Raw genomic sequence first — 19,217 nt, forward strand, 5'->3', positions numbered from 1 at the left:
TTACTTTACAATAATATAACAGGACGTGGGGAAATATGGCTAATTCTACCAATTTCAATATTTGCCTGTTAAATATCTCCAAGGCGTACCTTCCATTTCAGGATAATCACACCTGCACCATCTCGCTATGAATACAGTTTTAGGGGGGCACGGCATTTCTAGCCATTTCCCCCAGGGAGTCAATCGTCGGTAATACGTGGGTCCCCTCTCCAGTGAAGGCTCTAAATCACAGGTCACTACAACATACATTTAAGGTCAAAAGTGTATGCATCCAAAATTCTGTGTAACATTTCAGATTCAGTAATAGCTTTATAATGTATTTAATGGACAAACCTATAGATTCTTCGCCGTGAACGACACTGCTGTACACTAGAAATAGAGAAGAATCGAAGACAATAAATGTTGTATGAATTTCTGTCATCTGAAGGTAAATTAACTCGAGTAATAGATGTAGATAGAATCTATTTATTGATAAAACGCCAAAAATGATAATAAAATTTTAAAATTAAATAACAGGGTATTGACACATAGGCTTTTGTTTGAAATGTGTGAATTTTTTATATTTATGGAAACTGTTATAAACAGGGAAACGTTTTCTTAGAATGATATTGAATTTTTCTTTTAATTTTGTTCTGGTTCATAACTGGCTTTTTAATTGACTTTATTGATTGCAATGCAATAGAGTTATCACAAACCATTGTTAGGATTTTAAATCTTACATGTTTGTTGTCTATTTAGTCTCTGATATAGATATAGTTTATACTTACATTTCATTTGTACAATCAGTCCTAGAACAGTGACATATGTTGCTGTTAAAACCATCTCATGAATACCTATGTAAGAGTTAAAAATATGTTTACTTAATTTATAACATACTAAGCTCCCCTCTCCTTTTTGACTTTTTTTCTCAATATTTATTGAAAAATTAAAAAGAAAAAACACATCCGAAAGACGGTTCATATTTTCTTATTGTTAAAACCATTTTTTTTTTTAAGATGACGTAAAATTGAAAAAAAAAAAAGTTCGTTTTTGAAAAAGTAAAATCACAAAAAGTAATTGGTACTTTTAGAATTCTTTTTTTATATAAATAAATACATAAGGTCACCTGAAAGAGGTTGAATTATTATCAAACTGTACATCAAACTATATATGATACTAAAGTAGGAAAAAACAAATTATACTTACATGTATAAAACATGAAATATAACACCGAAAAAATAAAAATGTGTTGTTGGCAACAGTTCCTTGCATTTGCACTTCTTACACACTGCTCATTTGCATATCATTAACAAAGTTTAAACAAAATAAAACCCTTACAAGTTTATTGTTAGTTTTCCATGATGGCCATATGTAACGAAACGTCCGAAAGCCAAGATTTCTTGCGATAAAGAAGGCCAACGGCAATAAGATACCTATCTATTGAAATACTTCAGGTCTGTTTCACTAAGTTAACTTATTGGTGGTATTTTTTTTTTCCAATTCTAAGGTAATTCTCTGTTGATAGACCAGAAATTACTAGATTTGTATTTGATGTCAAGGGATCTAAATTAGTCATTATTTCCAAATATTCAGATAATATTCTACAAAACTTCACTATTTAGTAAATAATTTATTACTTTTTTGTACCAGAGACACATGTATTATAAAAAAACCGATATTCTATTGTCAAAATACAGAGCACCCAAGACTACACTAGTAACTTTTACAATACAGTCTGTTTTTAATTAAGTCCTGTGGATTAAGCACTTTTTTTGTTCATCCATTCCGTCAGCAATTTCACTTTCTTTGTATACATTAACAAATTGCTATTCCGACTCGTTTTACAGTATCCCGTGTCCTCACCAGCAAACAATTAATAAATTATATGTCAGTAAAAACAAATATCGATTTCATTAATCATACATTTAATTTATTGATTGAATGACAGGAACGATATTGAAATCATTAAGTAGATAAAGGAACTTCTTGTGATATGAGAAAGCGGTTCCCTCATATTTTATCGAATCATCGAAGGTCCTCTAGATTTAAAAAAAAAAATCTCCATGAACCAATCAACTAAGCGACTTATGTTCGACGATTGTTAAACAGCGATAATCACACTTTTGAGAGCCTTTTTCTCTTTGCATTCTACTTTGCTATTTCCCTCATTTAGACTGATCATTTTGTTTAAATATTCCAATAAACTAAATATTTACATAGCGGCTATGTCTAATGTTCTTTTTTAACATGCATAATGCATCGGCGTTTTAGTCAGATATCACTAATTACCAAAGTTGGAATAAGAAACGTTTACAGCTCATATGCATGATACGGTGTATATGTGGAGGTTATTTTTTTCCCTTTTTTAAAATTATTAAACATATTTTGTGTTTCTAGAATCACAATATCATAGAATTAAATCTTTGAAAAAAAGCAGGTACTGGAGTCAATTGATTACATTTTTTATTGAAAAATTAAAACAAAGGAAATTAAATATTCGGAATAACAAATCCATTACAGGAACAATGGAATTTTAAAAGCATATAAAATGATTAAGAAAAAATTCGATACATCATCAAATCTCACATTGTATTGATTTTTACTGTGTAATCTTTCAACATTTCGCCTGAGGCCGTGGCAGTAGACATAAAGGCAATATATTCCACTAAAAACTTAATCGTGGCCACAGGTATTTCCATCACATTCTTTTTGTCATACAAGGACAAACTAAAACCATTTTGCATTTGGTTTAAAGTCTATTAACTTATACGCAGTTCGGCATGACAATTCTAATTCGTAAACGTATGACAATTCCTCATCCGTAAATGTATGACAATTCCTCATCCGTAATTAAATGTATGACAATTCCTCATCCGTAATTAAATGTATGACAAATGTACATGACAATTCTAATCCGTAAATGTATAACAATTCTTTAGGTAAATGAATCCAGTCATAAATATACAATTTAAATATTTAGACGGATTCTATAAAGGAAGTATGTCTTCTTTTTTTTTTAATCCACGTGAGGCGAATCAGCGAAGACGTCCCGAATCGTTCTTCCACTTCCCTCGTCCGTCACTTCCACTATTAGTTCGTGGTACGTGAGCGCCATCTTGACAGATATGGGTGCTCTTTCGTCTCTTGTTGACACTAAAGTGATTTTCATTTTCCCTAGATAATGACACGTCCCTTCAGTTGTGAACAAAGCTTCTCTGACCGTAGACAAATACACTGGAATACATAGAAATCTCTGGTCTTTCCTGTTGATGTACAACTGTGTCCGGCTTTCGAATTGTCCTATCTGAACTTCTTGGTACTGTGATATATGGGTTTTGAAAACATCACTACACAGAACCACCCCATTAGATTCAAATTTCTTTTCCTCCAGATGGTCACCTTTTTTGAAAGGCATCGCCATTCCGATTCCGTAAGTGTACTTTGCTTTCATATAAATTACCGGATGGTTATCATATCCATACAACACACCTCCCTTCATCACAGCTAGATCGGGATCAGGGGGCATTAAGATCGTCAAATCGGGAAACTTCATACGAATAGCGTTTTGCACAAGAGGGGACAAAGCAAAGCCGCCCACCATAACCACAGTTTTGCAGCCTTTGCCGTCCTTTGTATATAACACTTTAAGCAAAGCACTAGAAATATTTTCTAGAGCAGCAGCATAAAATCCTTTAAAAACATCTGGATCCATGCTTAAACTATCACCATTTAGCTTCACTAAGTATCCGTACTCCGATTGTTCAATCTTCAGTTGAAGTGCCTGCTTCATGTTCACTTCGAAAATCCTCCTTAATACTGAAGGTAATTTGAATACTATCGGTTCTGTAGATTTGGGATCAAACGTTCGTTTCTTGATTTCAAACTCTTTGTGAAGTTGGGACAGATCAGCCTTAAAGCTTCCGGCAAATTTTTCCATCACTTCTTCATTTACCACCTGCATTAGGAAGTTAATAAAAGCTGCATCCACTTTGATTCCACCGTTTAGATTCCCACAGTTGTTTACAAGTTCGATCAAATTAGTGTCGTTTGTCAACTGAAGTATAGTCGAGTCAATGCTTCCACCTAAGTAAAACAAATACGCTATAAGATTCCTGAATTGGAAGCAAAGGTTTAAGATTAAAGTTTTTTCCTATCTGGGGATTTGTATTATGTTCTATATACAAGATTATATCCCCGGTCATCGGAATATTCCTTGAATCTAGATTAATGTCTTTCATGTATTGATGAACAACGTTTTGTATATTAATCATCAATTTTACCGGTGTGACTTTTCGTCAAATTCAAGATACATTTTAAAGCAAGGATTTTCAAATCAAGGCTTGAAATGTTTTTCTTAAATATATGTATATTGAAAATGAGATGTTGAATTTATTTCTGCTCATAATTGTGTGTGTGTGTGTGTGAGGGTGGGTGTGTGTGTGTGTGTGTTTTGCTTTTGTTGTTGTTGTTGTTGTGTTGTTTTTTGTTGTTGTTGTTGTTTTTTAATGTATTCAGTACTTTGAACTTATTTACTTCTAAATTCCATGACCTTGGTTATCATAATGGTTTTTGATCTTGATTATAGGACACGTCACAAGGGTTAAAAAGAAATGACCAAGGGCATGGTTAGGACGACGACATCCATTATTGGACATAAAAATGTTTATTTCCATTAAAAAAAAATAATTTAAGTGTAGCATTCATATTGTTCTTACTACAAATTGAACTGTGTTTTTGGTGAAACTAGGTAAATTCTCACCGCCTAAGTCTAGCATTAGGTACTTCATGCCCAGGGTCTGCAGACAGATCATTTCTCCGTTCCGCGTGTTGATTCTATGTAGCGGTGAAACTTGGCAATAAAACGATGCAGCCTCTGCTTCAGACACTAACGTAGCATTGTTAATGCCAACCTGAATAGAAATCTTCAAATGAGATAGGTGTCTAGTGTGACATTCGAAATTGATGAAGAAAGCTTTTATGAGACAGTGATTGCAAATTGTTTTAGGGATCAACGTCTTGTTTGTCTGAGTTTCGCATTCTTGAAAACACCTTGATCTACACTAGGACATAACTACTGGTAAAATATTATGTTTGATCTAGGTACATACTTTTAAAAAAATTATTAGAGCAAACATACCTGTTTGGCAGCCATTGTGATTATTTGCTTCGTTTGCTCGTCCCAGTTTACAGGATGAGTAAAGACCCATTGAAAAGAAAAGTTATCCAAGATCCAATTTGGATCCACACCTTTCATAGTACCGGCTAGAGCGTCCACTAGATGGTTTCTCAAGTATTTAATTGCAGCACAAAACACAGCTACTGCACGGAGAGGTTTCCCAGTGTCGTCAATAATGCTGGTGCCAATGTTACATGTAGAATTCTGGGGGGAAAGTAATTTGTACTTAAGAGTGGCTTAAAACGTCTTGAAAAGAGATTAGAGAACAAAAAGCTGGATGTCTAATACTACAAAATTAATTCAAGACCAGAAAGAAATAATGAAGTTCCGACATTTTGTTATACATGTATTGAATTTTTGTCAACACGTATTTCAGACGTCTCCTTTTTTAAAACAAGAAAGCTCTTCTCCCAGAAAGATTAGGCTAGTAATTTTCTTTTGAGATAAGTTCATCACAATAAAATTTTGACTCTAATACATCAAACAAAATTATCTGCATGCAATTTTAATCACTATATGTTTCCAAGGAGACGTTTGTTCAGAATTAATCATATTGTTTAAAGCTAAGACAATTTGCAATATAATCACGTATTTGCTGCATTAAATACGACACTTATTGATAAACCTTTAGTTAAAATATTCTGGAAACTCCGAAGCGAGATATCCATCATCATTGAATTGCACGTACAATTTACCATTTGTTGAGGCTAAATGCATTGCGTTTGGTTTGTTTAAATATTTACAATGTATTGTGTCACTGAGGAGACACAAGTCCGTTAATCTGACTTTAAGCAAGTACACAATAGCAAATTTTCCTCACATTCATTTTTTTTTTTTTTTTTTTTTTTTTTTTTTTTTGGAAACTTTGAGTTTTGTTCTGGGATACAAAATCTCTCTTTATATATAATATGAAGGAAATTTAATCGCATATTTTTTGCCCACATAGTTTCGAATTTGGCCTCTCGGACCCCCGTAAGAAAATTCTGAAATCAGACATTTGACTTGACTTTGTGCATTATTTAAAAATTACCAATCGATCTATTGCAAATTTGTGTAATGCTTTTTATAAATACAACGTAACTATCACTAAATTTCAGTAAATTATATTGATACCGGTATATTTGTAAGAAGTGATGAAAAAATAAAACTTGCATAGTCCAGGAATTGAAAATCTACATGTAAGTATGCTACATCTGAATTTCTCTTAAGAGAAAAATCAACAGAATGATTGAATATCGGAACCCAGATTAAAATGTGTCAAAATGAGGAAAATTGAACTGACAGTTTCGGATATTTTGGCTATTAAAAAATATCCAATGCATAAAATTAAAAGAATCACAAGATGATGTCATAATATTTGACCTTTGACCTCTTAATATGACCTTGACCTTTATCATTTATAAAGGATGGAGACTCTTTATAAGCATGTCCAAATATCAGGTCTCTACTGTAAATGGATCTAATGTTACTTTGCATTCAATAACAGATTGTCGTATCGCACATATAGATGGCATAAACACATTCTAAAATGTAGGCTCCCGAATGACCAATACATAAGTTATCTCTTATTGTTCACAAAATATGGCAAAAACATATCACAGCTTATTATTTTTCTTACAAAGATCATCGATTATTGACATTATAGTGATATTCTTTCTTTTTCCTAGTGAACTTAATAAGAAATGAGTTCAAACAGATTTCAAGGGTGTTTTGTACTACCTTAAATTTCGTTTTATCGCATTGTCTTTTCATCAATTGTCAAACTGTTTTGTAAATTTTACACTTTGCCAAAAGAAAATTTCTACCATTTTATAAGTATCTCTTAGCAAGCAAGTATAGTTGAAATCAAGCAACATGTATATCTTGTACAAACCAGATGCAATGCATCTAGCCTCAGAAAACCCTAGTCAAGAGCTAGCCTCAGAAAACCCTAGTCAAGAGAAGTTTATTGGACTTTTTTTTTCTGAAAACATTCTCTCGTCTTTATTATTTTTGTTCTTAAAAAAAGACTGGAAATGATCCTAAATTACACCTGGAAATATGTTATTCACTAAATACTAAATAAATTAATGATTTTTTTCTATATAAAAGAGAATTTAAGAGATGTCAAATTCTATCTGGAAATGTGTTGCTCTCTACACTAGTTTACGAAGATGTTATCTTTGTCAAATTTTACTTGTACGACTCGTACACCGTAGGTTGCTCTCTATACTAATTTAATGGAATTTTAATCTTATAAAAAGAAGATTTAAATATGTCAAAGTTTAAAGTACCTCAGTTTGCATCATTGTCATCTTGAACTTTCTGAAATAATACCATCCAAGGTGGTTTTTGTCTGCAGCTAATTGTCCGTATTTCCATTCTGCCTCGTAACCAAAGGAATGGAACCTCTTCTCAGGGGTCAACAGAACCGTGCTCGGAACTTTCAGTGTTGTTAGTTTGGCGTTTCCGGAGATCCAGTCTTTGTTCACGTGAACAGCGAGTCGGTCCTCTTCAAGATCTTTTCTTAATGCAAACGCATATCCAGAGTATGTTGTACCAATATCGATACACGCTATGATGTCAGGCTCTGAATTCTCGTGGTTCAAAGGTTGTAAACCATTTTGATGTTGTTGGTATCTGTAAAAATACGTATTTTGTCACACAACTTTTGAAAATGAAAACAGCAACATTTTTCATTTGATTGTAATTTTAATGTACGGGTACTTACCCTGATTCAATACGCCTGTTCCTTGATCGTCTGCTTTTTATTTCCTGACGTAATCGCAAACTAGACATTTTTCAGTTTTCTGTAACATATATACAGAGAGAAAATGCGGACATTCTTGTCTTGCAACATCACTCAATCAAGTCTCATTTCGAAATGATAGATGAAGTTTTAATTCCTGCGTATTTGGAAGGACTCGGATGATTCTTCTTTATCCAGACACCTTGTTCAAAGGAAATTATGATTTATTGTCTCTCTCCAGCTTCTGAAATTTTGTTTTTACCTTTCCTCGCAATCAATAAAATACATCATAAAATCTCAATCAAATATCTGGGAGATCAATTGCTCTCACAACAAAACTAATAACTAAAGCCCCGTCTGTAATCAATAGTGTCTCAACAATCCCGTCCAAGCTTTTTTTTCTTCCTTGAGCTGTTGCCCTTACATCGTCCGAAACTGGGATGGAATGTTTTAATTGTCGCTGGTGACTAAAATCACGTTGGTAGAATGATCGATCAATAGCTGTACAGAACATCTCTTATCACCATATTTATGCCCGTTTCCATAGATGACTCGTAACAGCGCAGTGCAATAGTATCAATCTACATAGATTATATCCGATGAAGTGTGTCTGCCATGCTTAATAGGTTCAAATATCCTTCCACTTGACTTTAGAGTCTATTAAAATCATACGTGATATTCTCCTTGACATAGCTTCTTCATTTGATTGTCTTTAACTGGGTCATTGTCCCATTAAACATATGTTCCTGGTACATAAATTATATCAATATTTTATGAATTTTTAAAGCTACAAAGGTAAATCGTTACTTTTGAAGTGCTCATGCTCTTAAAATATTAGCACAAGTAAAGTAAATTTCCAAAAATGATATTTTAAATGAAGAAATTTTAAAAAATGAAATGAAAAAAAAGAAAAAAAAAAAAAGAAAGAGTCTCGGGGCATAATATAAAGACTTTTTTTCAAATAAAATTCTAGATGGATATATTGACCGTTTATTGATTGCAGCATTCAAGGTTAAAATATTCAAACAAAATTTTTGAGATCTTTTTGCACTGTTGCAACGACTTTTGGAATAACGACCGCTATTAAATTTATTTCAATAGTGATTGAAAATGCATTTCAAACCCAACACCACGTTGGAACCACTATTGAAGCAAGATCCTGTTAGGTTTGAAATGCATTTTCAACTTCTATGGAAATCATTATTTCAGTAGTGGACGTTATTTTAATAGTTTTAAAAATGAAAATAAAAAAAATCACTTATTTCAATAGTGGTTGTAACACTGCACCAAGACATGAGCCAAGACATTTTAGACCATAGGCAGCAATATACTAAGAATGAAATATGGAGATAACGAACAGAGATTATCAAAATACCAATTAAAAATTACATATTATGATCAGAGCCAACACGGACCTCTAAAAACAGAGGTGGAAATAGGTGCTATTGAGGAGAAAGCATGATCTGTTGACCGACCAATCACACCCACTGTTTGCTCCTTGCCATGATCGGGTAAACAGAAAAATTCGTAGCAATTTGTATGAAAACACCAGTCAACATTCGACTTAACGACATATTTTATATGCAAAAAGGTCATTGTATCAATCGTAGAATTTGTCTTTAAACGAGATTGTTGATATCTTTGTATTATCAATTATTTGTCAATAACCTGCCTCGTTTTAGAAATTGTTCGTAGGTAAATCAATCGAATCAACTGGGAGACATAAATTGCATATACAGGTGAAAATACTGCTTCATAAGTAAGGCCAACTTTAGAAAATGTTTGTTTGTCCTCTCCCGTCCAACTGACTAAAAACGGCCCGACTCAGATAATTGTATCTCCAAGAATAATTTTATCTCCACCAAACAATCCCAAATCATGTGCTATCCGGGCAAAATTTGTGATATCCCAATCCCGGTGATCTTAACAATTACAAAACTTTGATACTCTTGAGCGTTTACCTATGAGGTACTAGTATTTGGGATTATTTTCATTGAATAGGCTTACCAGTAATAGTGGTTTTTGAGTCAGATTTTAAGTTACGACTCCATAATTTCAAAAGTACATGTACACAATTCCGAAGGTACATGTACACCCAGAACAAATAACTGACCTCCCCCCCCCCCCCCCGAAAAAAAAAACATTGTAAAATTAGTTTTTCCCTTAATAATCCTTATTATTTTTACCTTCATTTAAAAAAACAAAGAAGATGGGTGAACATGACGAGCGAAAAGCCTATAGTGTGACAAACATGAAGGTGAAAAATTAAATCTCAATTATATCGAAATTTTCCTTGATATTTCATATAACATTAAAATATACTTTATGTAAAATCTCTTCAATTTGCAAAAATCGCACGAAGATTGAAATTATTTTAGGATTGACTCTAATTCTTGGCCAAATTATTCGAGTATAATCTGGTTTGGGTCAGTTTACGCTTTATAATCCGCGAAGCGGATTATAAAACAGCGTAAACTGACCCAAACCAGGTTATACTCGAATAATTTGGCCAAGAATTAGAGTCAATCCTTATAATTTAATTTTAAAATCATTAAATAACTATGGGTGTAAAATTTCGTTGTTTTTATTAGTTCAAATTTGCCGCTCAATAATACAACCGTAGTAACGGAAGTAACGGAAGTGATGGGAAGCGAGGGGAGGTAATAACTGATACATAGGCCTAGCAGCCTTGTTGTTTTGTTTACATATGGTAAGTTCGAATTATTTTTTGAAGTTAAAGGTACATTTATTAAATCTGGAATTTTCCATGAATCCCTAGGACTGGAAATGAGAGGATTGTATGGCTACAGATGATTCAGCTAGTTGTCGGGGGGGGGGGGGGGGTGTCCCCATACCAAACCAGGTTATACAGAAATAATTTGTGTTCCTTTTTGGATATTAACCAATCAGAGGCTAGAATACAACAAAATTAAATTATTTGCTTATGAAATATTGTACACACACTAAAAAGGGCAAAAAGAGTAATTTTCTCATACTATAATATGAGTGGGTCTTCGCTCCATTTTTTTGAAAGTTAATCCTTTTTGCATAAAAATATACATTTTTGGTTTCCAAAAATATGGAGCAAAGACCCACTATACCTTAAAATATACTTTTATGACATATCATTCGCATCTTTTCGAGAAATACTTGGTCCATTAAGTCAAGGGTCATATCACAAACATGATTTAAATGCCACTATTCATCAGGACTTGTGTAGTTTAGTGGTTAGCGTGCTTGTCTCGAAAGAAAATGATACTCAGGATTTTTATTGCTATAGGGTTCGAATCCCACGAATACCACATTATTCTTTATATATATATATATATATATATAAAAGAATAAATTTTTCCGAGAAAATTTTCCTTAGAAAAGTTTTATTTATCATAATTTCATAAATTTCAATAATGAGAACTTTACACTAAATACTGAATTCACAAATTGAACATGATTTTTATATATCTGAAGCTATAGGCTTTCTGCACGCTATGTTCGCCCATCTCCTTAATTAAAAAAAAAAATCATGGCGTTTCGGATGTGTAAACATTGAGTATATTATTCCTTTGACTTAAAATCTTCAACTCATCAGTTACATTCCCATAAACAACCCTTACTCCAAAATCAAGTCTATAATTTAAGTCGATAACTGTATAGAACTCAATATTTATTTGATACATGAGTGTAGGATGATCTTAGCCCTATTGGTCGAAGACAAAGGAGCTTACTAGTAAATGCATTGGCAAATTGTCTGTTTGCAATACAGTTTTGTTCCAAATTCAATAAATTTTGACACACATGTAGACAATACCAAGACAAAAATTCTTTTTATCAATGACGATCCGGTATGTTTTTTCTTTTCTTTCTTTCTTTTTTTTGAGGGGGGGGGGAGGGGGGTTGCTGAATGACGTTGTCTACCAAAGGTACAATAACGTGTTTAATTTTCTTTTTCAAAATCCAGCTCCTCCTATTTGAAAGTGTTTAATTCATTCTCTTCATTTTATTTTAAGGCATCATATATACAGCAACTAAGTTATTTAAGTTCTTTGTGCCCACACCATGCAACCACGTTTTCTGTATATGAACTCCTCTGAATTAAAAAAAAACCGCAATATTAATATCATAAATATTTTAGATTCTTTCCTTCTGGTTTCAGTTGTTTGGTTAGTTGGCTTTTGGTTTGATTTATCCTCCCCCCTTCTTCTTTCATAATAGGTCCCACTCTTGTCAGTAAAGTTTCCTAAATCACTTTTACTAACATAAACTTTAAGTGTTTCCTTGTAATTCCATATTTTTTTAAATCATAATGTTCTTGAGGTCAGCTGGAAAGTAACCTCCGAGCTCAGCTTTTAACGTACAAGGACTTCTGGAAAAAAAAATTCTAATCTAATATCGACAATGTTCTTTTTCCCACCTAAACTTGTTTGTTATTCAACCTCTCCCCCTTCTCTCTCTCTGGGGCGATGGAACTCACAAAGTGTGAAAATTGCAGAAGTAAGTCATTGATTTCGTGATTTAAAAAGTCATCAATTCGTTGATAATTGAAATAATACTGTTTAGCACTATTGCGCAATGTCGAAGTGAACTGTTTTGACGACGTTCTAGTTATTTGGAAATACTAGCATTCATCTGACATAATTATAATCATTTTAATTAAAGGTAAAATTCAATCATACGCAATATGCCATCTCGAAAGATTTTATGACAGTGTAAAATGCATATACAGCTCCTTTACTTACTTAAACACTTTATAAACGGTAGATTGTTTTTCTACCGTCATAGATTTCTCCAGTTCAATTCCCAATTAAAGATGCTTGTAACAAAAGGAACGTAATTAGAATCGATCCCCGCAACCACACACACAGTGAGTTTTGTTGATGCTAACAATATCAATAGATGTTGAAATCTATATTCCTTTGTCCTGCATATTTACAACATGGGACTTTACTGTATATTTCTAGATGCAAACAAAATGATTTATATACAGAGATTTTAATTACCAAATACACTGACGGTTAGAGCTTCAATGGAAATTGAAACCTATAAATTTTGCTATCTAATGGATGGCAGCGTTCAAGCGAGTTTATCATTCAACCTTGTAAAGGATCAAAACAATGGCAATTAAATAACTATATGGTAAAACAAAATCAAAAGATACATGAAGATATGTTTCTCAAAAACAAAGATATCAGGGATCAACGAACTAGCTAGTCTGTAATCAGACTCATAAAGTAGACTAATTTACATGCCAGTATGTGCCTGTAACTCATGCTCATTTGTCACTATTGCCAAACCTTACAACATAATAGTGCTTGAGCATGAAATACATTATACATACAGTATTCTCTTCTTTGAAAAACATTTACTGTATAAAAATAATGCACTAGTATTTTGTCTCAATTTTATTTGATCAAATGACAAGTCTTGCTGACCATCAAAATCTTTAATAAAAGTATTTTTGTATTATACATTGAATATTCTTGTGCAATTCTTTTATTTGGTTGACATATTGATTACATTTTTTACAGTAAGAGTCATTTATTATCATAGGTGAATAACAAAAGGGAATAACTTTTCTCAAACTGAAGTACAGATTTCCCTACATTATCAATAGAGCCCTGTCCAGCAAATGAACCCCTGGCCTAGTAGTCAAGAATTTACAAAAAAAAAAGGTAAAAGCATCCTTCTCATTACAACTTTGTACTCTGTTTTGCTTCCTAGATGCCCGGGGGGGGGGGGGGGGGGGGGAGAAAACCTGTAATATATTATGATCTATAGAGCCTCATCCTAACACAGAACCCATGATAAAGAGGCCATGACTTTCATAATTTTTGAAGAGGGGCCCTTGCTCATCACTTACCATGCATTTATTTTATCTACTAAATACCCTGGAGCAGAGAAGATTATCAAATTAATTCAAGTTCACCATATGATCAATGGAGTCCCACCCTAACACCAAAACCCCTGACCCAGGAGTCATGAATTTGACAATTTTGGAAGAGGTACCCTTGTTTATTTTAACTATTTCCTTAGTTTGTGTGCTTCATACCCACAAGCAGAAGAGAAAATGTTAAAAGAACATGTGACTCAAGTGACCTAAAATGAATGAGGCTTGTGGGCCTTCACAGTCACCTGTGTATCCATATTCTCTCTATATGTACAATAAAGTTTTAAAATCAATTGTTACACTGAATTTGAATTTTGAGAATGACCTTGAGTCAATGTAATGATACACTGTCTATAATAGTGAATACCATTTTTTCCAAGCATTGTAAGTATTTAAAAACAGCTTATTCTCATTTGTACGGAAGCCCATTTAGGACCTATCAAAAAATATTTTTGAATTCGATATAACGAATTGTCAAAAGTGTTCTAATGAATTTAATTCGTTATAACAATTTCTTTGAATTCGTTATAACGCATTTAATCTGTTATAATAAATTTATTGAATTCGTGATAACGAATTCAAAAATTTGTTATAACAAATTAAATTCGTTAAAACGAATTTGACAAATCGTTATATCAAATTCATATATATTTTTCTATAGGCCCCGATTGTTAAATTTGATTAAACGAATTTAATTTGTTATAACAAATTTTAGAATTTGTTTAAATGAATTCAAGTTTTTATTACAAATTTTAGAATTTGTTTAAACGAACTTAATCCGTTATAACAAATTTTGAATTCATTATAACACATTCAATAAATCTGTTATAATAGATTAAATTCGTTATAACGAATTCAAAGAAATTGTTATAACGAATTGAATTCGTTATAACAAATTCGACAATTCGTTATATCGAATTCAAAAATATTTTTCGATAGGTCCTAAATGGGCTTCCATACATTTGAATATCACATTTTTTGTCATGTTCTCCTTTGAAGATATTGGCCACACACAAAAATAATTCAACCATTACTTCAGGTATGACCTTGAGTTCTGGTCAAATTATGACATTTTCTGGATGAGACTTAGATAAAGAACAGGTTGGACAACCTCAGGAGCACCTGAACATCAGATGGAATGAAATGACAGACACGAGGAAGGAACCTTCCCTTTATCTTTAAAAGAAGGGGTCTTCTATTTTTCCATATGTAAATAAATGATTTCTAAAATGTTTCTTTGGTGTGCATGACAAATAGATTTCTAATGACCTTCCCAAGAATTAAGCCTCATCATTCAGGAATTGATAATAAAACCTTGGTACTCTTTCTTCTCTTTGAAAATAATCAATTGTTTTTTTTATCAAGTTATGAATTAAAGATGAATGGATAATCCCTCCTGATTATAAAAAGCTTCTCATACTCCCATGAATGACAGACTTTCATCAGCCTATCCAATGTCACTTGAGAAAATATCATTTTTTTTCAACATCAAAAATCAAACAAAGACATTACTGAATTGTCATGTTTTTTAAGATAATGAACTGGCAACATTTCAATTGTAAATGATGTAAATATAATGGTTTGGGCCATGAGTATTGACTGGAACAGCTCAGTTTGTAGATCATCTGACCAGTGATGCAGGGGGCCGGGGTTCGATTCCCAGTAAAGCCATATATTTCTCCTTTCCAGTTACAGATTTAGTGCCGTTGACCACCCCTGAACTTGCAGATGAAAGTCCTTCCAGAGGCAAATAAGAACTTGGGCCATGTCTTTGAGGGTGAAGACGGTTTAAGGAGGGAGGAATGTAATGATATGGGCCATGGATGTCAGCCTGGATAGCTCAGTTTGTAGAGCACCTGACTAGTGACAGGGGTCCTGGGTTTGATACCCAGTCTGATCATACATTTTCTTCCTTCCTATTACATAATATTACAAGACCACTTCAAAGGAATCATGTAAAATGTAGTAATGCAATGTTCCATTTAGTTTCACATGCTGTCTGATGCAAAGAGCTATGATCAAGGCTAATTTTTAAATCATTCAAAACATCCCAGACATGGAATCTATAGATCTATTGTTTAGCCATTGTCACTGAATGACATTGATCTTACAAGTCTGTTGTTTTAAAAGCTGTAATTGCAAGCCCATCTGAAATACTGTCTTAAACCAGAAGCCTCTGATGAGACTGTAGCTCTACTGGTTTGTACTTAAAATAAAGGAGGAGAAAAGTAGCACATGGACTTGAAATTATGCAGCAGCAATAAAAAGAATAATGATCCTTTGTTTAGATTTTTTTTGTGGCAAGGTTTATTGCAATCAGACTAAAACTGTAGGAGGAGAAGCCTTTTGCAAGAATTTTACAGAAATTTCTATTTTGTGTAACCATGGCAACACTGTTCATCGAAACCAAAAACAGACAAATAGAATTATGTTTCTTAGTGTAGCCTACCTATGTGCTAAGTTATATTGAAATCAGACCAAAACTATAGAAATAGTAGTGTTCTGATAGTATTTCACAGAAAATTCTATTTTTATTAACTATGGCAACATCATTCATCAAAATCAAAAACAGATATACAGAATTATGTATCTTCGTGTAGTCTACTTGTGAACTTAGAAATATTGAAATCAGATGAAAACTGTAGGAGGAGTAGGGTTTTGAAAGTATTTCACAAAAATTTCTTTTTTAGTAACCATGGCAACATCATTCATTGAAATCAAAAACCAATAAATAGAATTATGTATCTTAGTGTATTCTACTTGTCTGCCAAGTTATACTGAAATCAGACCAGAAACAGCAGGAAGAGTAGCATTTTGAAAAATTGTTTACAGACAGACGGATGATGGACACCTTATTATCAAATAAGCTCTTCTAGTCTCTGATCAGTAGAGCTAAAGACATAGTCAAAATAAGTCCTCAACTTTTCTCTTTTTATTTTAATGAATAAAGCAACCTTATTTAGAATCACTTTATTTTACAATAACATGTCATACATCAACATAATGAAACAGTTTTATTAAACTGCCTTAGGTCAAATGAAGTTATATTGTGGTACAAAATTACTGAGTCTCAGTTCTGAGCCACTAAATGTATTTAACAAATGGATCTACACATTATTTAATAACAATTTTGGGACATTTACATTCCCCTGATGTATCAATGAGGACTCTCCAGTGAAACTGCTCTCAAATGCCAGCTACTGTGAAGGGAGGCACAGGTTATAGATTTACTTAATTTATATAACATAAAGTTCACTACATGTGTCAACAATTTTTGTCAGAGAAGCATACAGATCACAATATAATGTTTATCTCATCCAGACAAATGTTTTCAGCAATCTTTATCCATTGGGGTTATCAAATAACATCCTATTAATAGACGGTTTGTTGTCCACATTTTCCTCTGCCACTGTCTCAGAAGGCGCTTCTCTTTGTCGGGGGTATTATATGGCTTCTTGTTTCCATGGTTACTTATGGCTGCCATCTTTTCTCAGGACTGAGACAACATTGAAGACAGTATTTCATACTGAGCAGAAGAAACAATCAAAAAGAAACATAAGCACACAAAAAAAACTACTGCAACAAAAATACTAAACACAACATCAAATATCTCACCCATCTTTGTGCTACAGTTGTATGCTTGGATTGTTAAAGATTTGAACACATTAAACAGTTTCAGAGAAACTTTACAAAATCTAAAATCTATGTAATTACCAGAAAAAAAATTGAAGTTGTATATCTGAACTGTGCAGAAAAACTTCAAAATGTAGAATATAGTATTTACTTCAATAATCAAAAGCACAAAGAAAGATCAGATACCATAGCATGCCTAACAGACAGCATACTGCATACTATTAGGTTTAGACATTCACAAAACAGCTCATCTTCTCTATGTATTATGTACATGTAAACACTATGATGAATGAAATCCAGAAATCCACAAACTCTATACGATATATATATATTGTCAACAAATTGCCAAGGACAGCACCTAACACTCACCTACAAGACAGTGCCTGATGAAAAATTGATTTCTATTTTACATACATGTATACATAACTCATCCAATTTTGGATGGTGACCTAGCCTAAATTTTAGTCATTTCTTTATTATTACCAATCAAAATAATAAGTGGATATCCAGATATGGCTATGACCCTCTTTTTCTTTTTGCAAATAAAATCACCCACTTTCAGTTTGCTAGAAGTTACCAGTTCATATATGATAGATTTCTGTCAAAGTAATATATGAAAATCAGCTCTGAAACATGTCACCTGCTGTTCACAAGAGAACTCATGTCATTTCTCATAAACATGAGTGGCAAACTAATTTAATACTGAGAAATTTTAACATAATGCATGTATTATCAGACAATAATTGTTGTATTAAATTGCAATATATCTTTTATGGAAAAGGTCTCATAAAGGTCGAATTTCATGATCATGCGTTATTGTCTCATAAAAGTCGTATTTCATTATTCTGAGCAAACAATAACAAGGTTATTTTCATATTGATCAACCTGAGTGAATATCAGATAATTCACTTCTCTCCATCAAGTTTTGTAAAAAGCTCTTTACAATTAATCACAGTCAAGTATAATGTACAGCACCTGGTCCATTCATAAAAATTTACATTTATTTGACTTCTCAGTTCAAACTGGCAACAACATGTTAATGTTTCCAGTAACTGTTTGTACAAGCTAGGGTAACTTAACCTCTTCTCTCATGAGTTGTTCTAGTGATGTATAGAATAACCATTTCTGAGAAGATTTGTCTTTATATCATAACCTGACAGATAAATCAACTTATGGTATTGGACAAAAATAATTAAACTGTTAACATTGTTTATAAAGTATGTCCCTTTTTCATACTATTCCAAATAACAATGTTTTAGAAAATGTCCAGAAAGTTTGTGTGTCTTTTTTTCTTAATATCCTATTACAAACCCTTACAGTATGTAATACAGACTCACTATTCATACCAACATCGGTGATGCGAGTAAGGCCATCTTTGCCCTCTCCCGACTCAAGGTAAAAAAAAAATTGTGAAAAGTAAGTAAATGTATAGGTAAAAGTAAAAATAAATTTAAAAAGTTGCAAGTAAGCCTTCTTAATTCATAATTATTATTAATTCTATATTAAATGTCTAATAAATTTATGAAATTAAAGAAGATTCTAGATTTCACAAGAATTTTATGTTGATCTTACTTCTCAACTAAAATAAGGAATTTATCTTTTTTTTCCCTTTATGATAACGGTGAATTCTTCCTTTTAGAAGAGAACTTGTAACAACCAAGGTTCTTGTTAAACATTTTTTGATGCAAGTAAAGTACCCGTTCCTGTTGCTGTTTTTGAAATATAGTTCATACTTAACTCACAGAGACCATAGCAAAGTCAATTTGTGAAGAGTATTTAAGAGTTCATACTTTATACTTATGAGAACCTATTTGATA

General features: G+C 32.6%; 1 protein-coding gene across 1 annotated transcript in view; it reads right to left on the minus strand.

The window, feature by feature from the left end:
- The window catches only part of LOC133173942 (uncharacterized), an 86,845-nt gene that overhangs the window by 16,026 nt on the left and 51,602 nt on the right, over positions 1 to 19,217 (minus strand). The window contains exons 10-17 of the mRNA XM_061309007.1: positions 17,265 to 17,293; positions 7,429 to 7,774; positions 5,117 to 5,359; positions 4,739 to 4,889; positions 2,998 to 4,062; positions 768 to 833; positions 334 to 369; positions 90 to 236 (exon numbers count right to left, since the gene is read on the minus strand). Coding sequence (XP_061164991.1) covers positions 90 to 236; positions 334 to 369; positions 768 to 833; positions 2,998 to 4,062; positions 4,739 to 4,889; positions 5,117 to 5,359; positions 7,429 to 7,774; positions 17,265 to 17,293 — 2,083 coding nt within the window. The remainder of the gene's footprint in view (positions 1 to 89; positions 237 to 333; positions 370 to 767; positions 834 to 2,997; positions 4,063 to 4,738; positions 4,890 to 5,116; positions 5,360 to 7,428; positions 7,775 to 17,264; positions 17,294 to 19,217) is intronic.

This window comes from Saccostrea echinata, unplaced genomic scaffold, assembly GCF_033153115.1.
Source record: "Saccostrea echinata isolate AGI-Se365-2 ecotype Australia unplaced genomic scaffold, CSIRO_AGI_Sech_v1 ptg000056l, whole genome shotgun sequence".
NCBI lineage: Eukaryota > Metazoa > Mollusca > Bivalvia > Ostreida > Ostreidae > Saccostrea > Saccostrea echinata.